The sequence below is a fragment of the Paracoccidioides lutzii genome (assembly GCF_000150705.2).
Source record: "Paracoccidioides lutzii Pb01 unplaced genomic scaffold supercont2.46, whole genome shotgun sequence".
In the NCBI taxonomy this organism is placed as follows: domain Eukaryota; kingdom Fungi; phylum Ascomycota; class Eurotiomycetes; order Onygenales; family Ajellomycetaceae; genus Paracoccidioides; species Paracoccidioides lutzii.
The window spans coordinates 66,710-76,940 of record NW_015440992.1 but is presented as its reverse complement, the minus strand read 5'-3'; the positions used below and the strand labels follow the sequence as shown (position 1 = coordinate 76,940).

Genomic DNA, 10,231 nt, shown 5'->3' with positions numbered 1-10,231 from the left:
TAGGTTCGGGAGTGCCTTGGGTGGTTTACCTTAGGGTCGCTAAGGAGATGAGTGAAATGAGAACTGGCCTGGGCTCCTGAATTTGGTGGATCTCATAGAGAGGTTTAACTAAATTATTATTAAATTGAGGCACGGGGCCTGGAGAAACCCATCCATAAATTATATATAATTCACGAAAATTTGCTTCCATCTCATTCACGCGTCATTAGATTGACTTTTTAGATATTACATTTTCCTTTGTTTTGTTTGAAGAATCGAGAGGTTATCATTTTCATCGAAGCGAGGCGCGTTTGAACGCGATGAAACTTCTCGTGACAAGTGATTATTACCTCGGGGCCTAGAGATCCATGGATGTACGGTATCTATAGTTATCGATTTATTAATAGTAGAACTGATGAAACTGGGTATTACAGGAGAAGTAGGTCGTTACTGGAGCAGTTCGAAGTCAACGGTCAGCAAGATACAGAAAAGTGGAGGATTGAACCAAGCCAGGAACCAGCCAGTAGTAATGAATGGGGTAACGTACATACAGTACATTAGTTAGTTATTTGCAGTTGAGTAATTCAATGCCATGGCTGGAATCAAGATTAGTTGGTAGAAGTGGGTTGGGAAGTAGACCTTTACCTTAAGGACCTGAAAGACCCAGGCTGGTGACCAACCAGACTGGCCAGATACGGCAACTGGGAAGAATAACGGATACCATAACATTATTACGCGTTGTACATACATACATACGTACGTAAATACATACGTAAATACACACACGAGTACGCCCCCCGACTGCCGGCCAATCACACCAAACAGGCCGCGTCCAACAAGTCCAACTGAGCTTCCAGCTGAGGCTCTAACTAGAAGTGCGCTATCACCGATCAGGCTAGGGCCAGCTTCCAGGTTGTCAGGAACTTGGGTGGTCTTCAAACCTCACCTTCTCCGTCACTCGCCGTCTCGCATCCATCTCCAACCCAAGCATCTCTCTCTCCTTCTCTCTCCCTCTTTTCTTTTCTTCCTCTCCCTCCCCTCTCCTCCCCTTTTCTCCTCTCTTCTCCCTCCCGTGTCCAACCTCCTCTCTTTTTTCCTCTCTTCTCTCTTCTCTCTTCTCTCTTCTCTCTTCTCTCTTCTCTCTTCTCTCTTCTCTCTCCCCTGTCATCCTCTCCTCCCTTTGGAGAGACTTCCTCCAATCCGCCCTCCTTTCCTCTCTTCTCCCTCCCCCTCTCCCTCTCCTGTTCTCCATCTCTCCTCTCCTCTCTTTGTCACTCTACTCAACCGCGGAGAGAACTGGTGGTTTGGTCTGTCAGCCGGTGGCTGACTTTCGTTGACTGAGACCCAGTCGACTTGTGTGTCTCCTACCTTTCTGCCATTTCTCCTTAAACGCTCCCTTCGAGCTGTCTTTTTTCCGTTGGTCCTCAAATCTTTGATTCCTCGACAATTCTTGCTACCTCTCGTAATCATCCGTCCTCGATAACCTCTATCTCGGTCGACTGCTCCGTCTTTGATTCGATCTGTTCTCTCCAATCGTGACGTTCACAGTCCTCCCCACTACTATTCGTCTACCTTCCGGAGTTAGAAGAGAGGGAATTAGGGAAAAATAGGAAATTAGGGACAAAAAAAGCTTTGCTTGCATTATTGAATCTGCTTGATCCGGAGCCCTTTCGCCCGAAAGGTAAGCTCAATTGTTAATTTGCTGGGCGGTATTTTCTTGTCTTCCCTCCGTCTCTTGCCTGGCCTTTTTTTTTTTTTTAACTTTTACTTTTACGTTTTCATATTTTTGTTGCAATTCCTTTTCGTACGTTGCTGCACCAATTTCTACTGCACGGAGTTATACCGAGAGTTCAAATGCCAACTGCCTGCTGGATGCCCAACCTCATACACCCTCGCGACGCCAATCCCATCCCTGCCATTCTGTTGTCAGAATCTTTCCAAGAATTTATATTTTTGCCTCATTCCTCAACTCTTTGAGGAGAATGTCATGAAACCATTGTTCTGTGTTGCTTTTTCCTGGCTCCAGAGCCCCTCGAGAGACAAGGAAACATTTGGTCAATATTCCAGATTTGCAGACTAGACGGATCGAAAAGAAGAGTCCTGTGCTTGTGACTGGCTCTGCTATGTCACTGGTTATATGGGGGTAGTTTAGGATATACGCGTTTATCTCCGTTTGTGCCGCACACCTTCACTTGATTTTCAAGTGAATGAATGATACCTAGGTACAGGAATTAAGCTACTCGGGCGATACTTGCCATTGGCTTGAAACCTCTACACTAGACATAGATCATTCCATCACGTCATCTCATTTAATTATTTCAGACCTTCATTTTTAACCTCTTATTTTGACCTTTTCTGATTTTGAATCCCTTGTGTGCATTATGTATACTGATCATATCATCATTGGTAGGCCTCAGCGTTACCGCCATTGAAACCTTCCCTGTATTCATCAGGCATTGTTCTCAAGTTAAAGAAGCATCTACGCCAAAGTCAGGCAAACCCCGAAAGTACGCTGTGATTCCTTCCCGAATTCGCCTAACAAATCTCCTCATTTCCATCGTATTCTAGAATCAATTCTTTTACTTTTGGGGCACAATTGACTTTATTACTTGGGCAGGCTTTGCAATTACAGTTTGTGGAAGCTTCTGTTTTCCTCATCAGAGATCTAGGACATTAACCTGTTGACTTGAAAGGTGGAGACGTTGACTCGTCGTTCACCTGCCTAGGTGCTATAGCTTTTCGAATCTATTTTAACACAGGCTCTAGATTCGATGACGCGACAGTTGCTAAAGTAAGGGTGATTACGTGCCCTTCTTGGTAAACGTCAAACTGGGTATGTTCCTTATTCAGATTCTTGTGTCTAAATATTCTGATGCTATTTCGATGCTATAAGCTCGACAGACGATTTCGTGCTGACATTGAATGCATCATCTAGCTTTCTCTCCAAAAATCTCCATCTGGTCGATTGGCCACTCCTTTTAAACGTGCCGATTATTATCGACACAACATTCCTTAATAATTCCAACCAACTAATTTTCAATCTTTATATTGTCACTTAATAGACGACTGTCACTCTCTTTTTAACCTTCGTCGTTCCTTTCGGCTTTTCAGATATACGGGTTATATTCCACATCCCTCATTCGAAACAAAACGCGAAGTTTATTCATTTTGAAGCGACCTACTAACTTTTCGGACCCTTCAACACGTTATCAATATGGCATACCAACAACACCCAAGCTCTTCGTTTCAACCTTGCGACACCTATTTCGTAGAGCAATATGAACCGGAGTACCCTGCTCCCAGGCTTGGACCTAGGGAGCATGCTAAAGTCATCGCTCGCGAACGTCAATTTGCCATCGCTGATGAGTTGTCAAAACAAGCTAGCGATGAATACCAAGATGATATTCTGGCTCATATGCTAGTGATGGATGTCAGTCTCCCTATAAATGAAAAAAGGCCCCCCACCCTCCCCCCAATCCTGTTTTCTTTTATTCCTTTCTCTTTTATACATCTTAGCTAACTTCAAAACTAGTCAGCAACTCTACCAGATGTGGACTCGATTGATATCCAAACCGAGATTCAGTGGTTTATGCGCCCCTATCTCCTCGACTTCCTCATAGAAGCCCATACCGCTTTCCAGCTCTTGCCCGCTACTCTGTTTCTTACGGTGAACTTGCTAGATCGGTATTGTTCCAAACGTGTGGTGTACAAGAAACATTATCAACTGGTTGGATGTGCGGCACTGCTTATTGCGGCAAAGTATGGAGATAGGAAAGATCGGGTTCCAACCATCAAAGAGCTTAAAACAATGTGCTGTTCTCAATACGACGACGATATGTTCGTACAGATGGAATGGCATGTTCTCCAAACACTCAGTTGGGCGATAGGTCACCCCACAGTCGACGGCTTTTTGCAAATGGCGGTGGTGGACACACCATATGACCCGGAAGTAGAACACCTTTCACTCTATATTCTGGAAATATCCCTGTTTCATAGGGACTTTGTCTCTAAACAATCGTCGGATCTTGCCCGGGCCTCTCTTGCTCTTGCTCGATGTGTTTTGAACCGTCCTCAACCACGGAATTCCGACTGGTCATCTCATTATGACTCGTTGACCTTGGTGAACCTCTCTCAGCACTTGGTCCAACCATCGCTGGTTCTTTCCCGAAAATACTCGTCCGGGCGTTATTCTCGGGTGTCGAGGCTTTTAGAACAATTCCTTGCTCACCAGACATCGATTCCTAAGGCCTACAACAGCCCACCGACACCTTCCCCTGATACTTCCGCCGAGCAGCTGAAACCATATAATGGGGAGATTGGGTTAGCTACCCCGCAGAAACCACAGAACCAGTCCACAATGCCCAATGGATATCTGACCCCTCCAATAACTCCTGAGAATGAGGCGTTCGTTGGTACGAGCCATGCAAGTATCCCAAAACCAATTTCTGGTGTCATCCATGCTTCACCCACACCACCTTCCAGTGCTCAATTTCTGCAAGGTTATCATCAACGGCCGGATGAGATCCCCTACTGCCAACATCAACATTTCACTCAACAGCCAGCTGTCGTGTACCACGGAGTCTTTTTAAATGGACAGGTGTAGGAATAATCGTGTTCTTTTCTATCTTGGACATGGTGTGTTTCAGACACGGAAGCTTAAGCAGTACCACATCTATATATGCCAAGCAACTTCCGTATTTCCATATACATTCGATATTAATCCATACTGAAACAATGCTTCATCCAAGTCCACTTAAGGCTGTTATCCGCCATAAGATTTCCCTTGGGCAAACAGCGGATATCATCCGATATCATATAGGTTTCGAATGACTGAAAAAAAGCCTTTTCTTCCACATTTCGTCTGATTCCTACAGTCGCATGGCAGCAACGGCGGTTGTGGATCATGTGTGCATGTCCTCTTGTTTTTATTTGACCATTTCATGCTTCTAATTAATATCATCCATCAGGGGTGATTCTATTTCTTCCTCTAGCATTGCAAGCGCGAGTCGTTTCTAATCAAAGATCAAAATTTATTTCTGCCCATGTATCATTTTCGTTTTCTTTTCCTTGCTCTTTTATTTCCTTTGTTGGTGAAGCGTTCCGTGAAATCCATTCATCCTTTCATCTCTCATCTTTTAACTTCTTTGACTACCACTTATCGTCTCCTTGTTGTCCTGGTTCAGTCTTTGTCTTCATATTGCATGCAAGTGAATAAATGTTGTGTGGTCATCAACCTTTCCTTGCTACACCTTAATACTGTTTTGAATATATATATATACCTCATAGGAAGGAAGGCTTCGCCTGACTCAGCCACTCGTGGAGTGGGACCATACTGGAACATACCAAGGGCAGTGGGGAGCTCCAAAAATCAAAGAAAGCTGTACAAAGGCTGAAAAAGTTGGAAAATGAGGAAGTAGGTGAAACGGGAGTAAACCCTGACTCTAAAAAAAAAGCTTCTTCATTTTCTTTTGTGTTTATATTAGCTTGATTGTTCTTAATGCATTGCAGTTAGCAATGTTCATTTGTGGTGTGAAGAAAACAATAGAAACAAGAGAGGTGGAAACAGCAGATCATAGACTAAATGAGGAAAAAAATATGTATTGTTTACTTTAAATCTGCATGTCTACATGTTTGATTATTATACCATCAAATACCTTTTGCATGTTTTTCCATGATTGAATTTCTATCTTTTCCTTTACAATTTTCTAATTTTCTTTTTATAAAGCATAATCTCTTTTGTTCTATTTTCTATTACTCAAGTCCCTTCCGCCCTCATCATAATTTTTCCTTCCTCTTTGCCGATATGCATTTTCCCCATCATTAATTTATTGTGCGATATTTCCATAAACAGAAAGCAGTGGAGAAGCCTGCCGGCAGCCAGGAAGAACTGTATATATTGACTACCTGGTTCTTAAATTGACTCTCCACAGACGGAAAACCCTGTGAAATAGTTTTTTCCCCATTTAGAGAAATAATATAAGAAAGGTTTTATGGATTATCTTTTAGAATTTTTTTCATTTTATTTGATGTAATTGTATTTCTGTATTTGTACCTGTATTTATGGAAATGGACAAAACATCCATAACATGTTAAAAAAAGAATAAAACAGACATATTTGATTGAATTATAGAGTTGATAAAACACAGTCTCAGTCAACTCAGTAAATATATAGTCAACAGTGTTCACATGAGAAAATTGATTCTGAATCATCTCTTCATGACTCTTTTCTGATGATGATTATCACATACATATCTTCTTTTGGTGGTCTTTCTATTCAGGATCTGGGAGGAGAGGCTAACTATGCTATCATATATATAGTAGGACTGACTATATTACATACAGCAGGTAGAGAGTAACAACTTATATATATATTATTGCATTATATGATAATATATAATGTAAATTCATACTACACTAGTGAGTCATCATACTGAGCAAATCATCAATTTAAATATCTTTCAATTTAACTATTCATTCATTTTAACATGTAATTATGCAATTAATTTGCAATAAAACAACTTTAAATTCTATAGAGTAAGAGAAAAGGCTTGTACTAGCAATAAATGCTATTAAAAAGTAAGAAATATTGTCAATTCACAAAGTTGTAAAACTATTTAATATGTCACATTCAACTCTCATTTATCAACTTCATAATAAGTTTATATATATGAATTTATATACAAATTCATATATTATCTTCTGCTGAAGAGTATAAACTAGTTCAATAAGTGCTAAATTTAGTTTCTCTTTCAAATAATATTTATTGAGAATATAATTAATTATCTTTTTATCTTATAATATTTTATTATTATTCTTTCTCAGATTAATAAGAACTGAATTTTAAGATTGATTAAATACTGTATAAAGCTTCAAAACTGCTATTTTAAATACTATAATTATTATTAGATTAAATATAAAGATATAAAAATTATTTAAAACTGGTTTAAAATTTTAAAAAATACAATTATTATATATAATATTCTGTTAAAATATATATATAATTTTGATGAGATTAACTTTGCAATAAGACTTTATGTAATTATCAATATTATTATTAATAGTAAATACTATGATTGAGATAAATTACTACAGCTTAAAAATCAAGAATAAATTATCATGATTGAGTCAGTTAATATATTAGAATAAACTTTATCATTATATATTATTTTTAAAGACCAGAATTTTTTCAATAGATGATTTGAAGATTTTTCTACAGACTGAAGACTTGATATTAGTTCTAATAACTGAACTATAGATGAAATATATTTTAAATTACTTATATAAATATTTATTTTATAAGTAAAGTTATATTAAATTAACTTTCATATTCTTCTTATTTAGAACAGATATAATAGTCATCTTATCTCAGAATTTGATCAAATTTATCAGAGTAATGTAATTATTATATTCTGCATATTATCTTCTTTATTACATTTTTTATAGTCACTAAATGTGAGTATTTTTATAGTTGTAAAGTGAGCATATAGAAGTCTAGTTCAATAGTAAATGCAGATTAAAATCAATATTATTAAACAGTTTGACTTCTTATATATCTATTCTACAGTATGTATAAAAGTCTTCAAAGCTCAGACTATTTAAAGTAATTTCAGAATTATTGAAATAGTATTATTTCAGTCTAATTATATTATTTAGCAGTTGAATATTCAACTTTATATTTCTATATCATGATGTAGCAGATTTAGTATATCATTTTAAGTGCTTCAAACATCTAGTAATTTATAATAATTGCAAAAGCAAATAAATAAAATTAAAAATATTATAAAGAAATATGAATAGTTCTAAGACTTAATAGAAGATTTTAATCAAATTATCAAAATTTATAAATATAATATAATCAGTATCACTATTATAAGAAAGTAATATCAGAATATATTCAATACAAGTGAGATAGAAAAGCAAAAATGAAATAGATATAGATGTTATAACACAGCTACTTATATATAAATTAAGATTGATTTATTTTACTATACTTTAAAGATTAATTTAATTAATTCTCAATTACTTCTATATATTTAACTGCTCATTTATTTCATATTCTAATTCTCAGTTTAGTATTTTTATTATATCTATCTAATTATATATATAAATTAAAGCTATTGTCTTATTATTATTCTAATATTAGTTATAATATAATACATTTCAACTATTCTATTTGCTATATATACAGCTAATTTATTCAAGAACAAAAGTATATATATAGTAAAAACTCTTAATTATATTGATAATATTAATCTTATTACTAGTTTTAAATCTATACAAGAAAATTATAATAATATATAAAGAGCTGCAAAGGAAATATTTGAAAAAAAATAAAAATTTTATTTAATTTAATATAAATAAAACTGAATTAATTCATTTTTATTTTTAAAAAAATAAATAAGAAAAAAATATTACTCTTTGAAATAAAGTTATAAAATTAAAAACTTCAGTGAGATAGCTAATAATATAATTAGACAAAAAGTTAAATTTTAAAGTTCATATTTAAAAAAGAATTACTCAGACTGTGTAAAGGGTTAAGCTCTAAGAACTAGAGGCTAGTCCTCCTATATAACAAGGACAAATTGCTTGAGAAAGGGAAGAAAAGAATGAGATGAGAACTCAAGCTTAAGCAAGCTCACATAGCATGATCATATGTGCATATGCAAATGATGACTAGGCTGAGTCAGTCAGTCAGAGCAAATCTAGAGGTTCAACCTTTTATAATACTTCTCTTCTTCCTCTTTGTTACAGGTCTTTATGACTATTTAAAGTTCTCTTTACATCTAATTTTGCCTGCTGAGAGGCCTCTCAATCATTCAAGACCTTCACTTCTTGTAGAAGACTTGTGCCATTTCATGTAGACTCAGCCCAATCTACTCATTTAACAAGGTATTGCTTTTTCCTCTGATAGATTCATTCACTCTGAATTTTTTCAATCTCAAACTCAGATCTTTTCAGAGTCTCTATAGTGAATGACTGTCAGTCAGTTTACCTCTGACTAGGCAGAGGATCTGTTGTCACAGCATGTAGAAGCTTTACATTAAAGACATTGTGAATATCAGATGAGATATTCAGTCAGTAAGCATGAGATTCTATCTTTTCTAGCACAGTATATTGATTGTATTTCACATTCAGCTTCTTGCACAGATGATTAGTTCTCATGTTCTCTAAGCTCAATCAGATCTTATCTTCAGATTGAAAGCTTGAAGCTGAGTCTCTTCATCTATTCATGTATTTCTCTTGAGATTGCTGAGTATCTGTTATTTTTACTTGAGCTCACTTCAACACTTCATGAGCCTTTCTCATATAATCATCTGCAAATTCAATGAGATTATGTGGCATTTCAACAGAAGGTGCATCAGCTATATCAATGAAGAAGATATGAAAAAGATGTGTTAAAAAGAATGAGCTCATGCTCATTGAGACAGCATTTCTATTATTGATGGTCAGCTCTGCTAGAGAGAGTCATTTACATTAGTCATTCTGTTGAAAGCTAATGTGCTTGTATAGGTAGATTTTCAGAGTCTGATTCATTCACTCTGTAGCTCCATCAGTCTCTGAGTGATAGACTGTGAAGAGTTATCTCTTAATGTCTAATTTCTCACACACTCAAGTTCAAAACATGCTTGTAAAAGCTGACTCTCAATCTGACACTATTGCTTTATAGATGCTGTGTCAAGAAATGATGTTGTGAAGAAACACTTTAGTTACTGTCTTCACATCAGTTTTCTTAATTGCTTTTAATATAACTTTCTTGATCAATCTGTTTATTATAATCATGATGTTTGTGTATTCTTTAGAGATTGATAAGTTCATAATAAAGTTCATAAAAAGCTCCTGTCACATGTGTTTAGAAATAAGAAGAGACTTAAGTAGTCTCTGACATCAATCTCTTCATGCACTGTTTGATCTGCAAAGATGACAGTTTCTGATCATTCTTCTCACATCAGCAGCATAGCCTGACCAGTAGAACTCACATCTTAGAACTTCTGCCATTTGCTTTCACCTGGAATGACTGATAAGAGATGAGTCATGAGTCTTATGCACTAACCTGGTTTGAAGAGGTTCAAAGTCTGACACTCACTTATGATCTTGAAAGAGAAGCTCTCTGTTCTCATTTAAAAAGCACTCAGAGACAGAGATTTTAATGCTGAGTTCAGAAGAAAATCTGAATCTTTTCTCATGAAGAATTTACTTCAGATGCTGTAGAATCTTGTCATTTATATGAGCTTTATTTCACTGAGCTTGAAGA

At 36.2% G+C, this 10,231-nt stretch overlaps 1 protein-coding gene across 1 annotated transcript; it reads left to right on the top strand.

Annotated features, from left to right (window-relative positions):
• Positions 1 to 3,193: 3,193 nt before the first annotated feature.
• On the top strand, positions 3,194 to 4,582 carry PAAG_08782 (hypothetical protein; the record flags this gene model as incomplete). Its single annotated transcript, XM_015846624.1, has 2 exons — positions 3,194 to 3,409; positions 3,512 to 4,582. 2 exons carry the CDS (start codon positions 3,194 to 3,196, stop codon positions 4,580 to 4,582), a joined length of 1,287 nt encoding a protein of 428 aa, XP_015701421.1.
• Between the last annotated feature and the right edge of the window lie 5,649 nt (positions 4,583 to 10,231).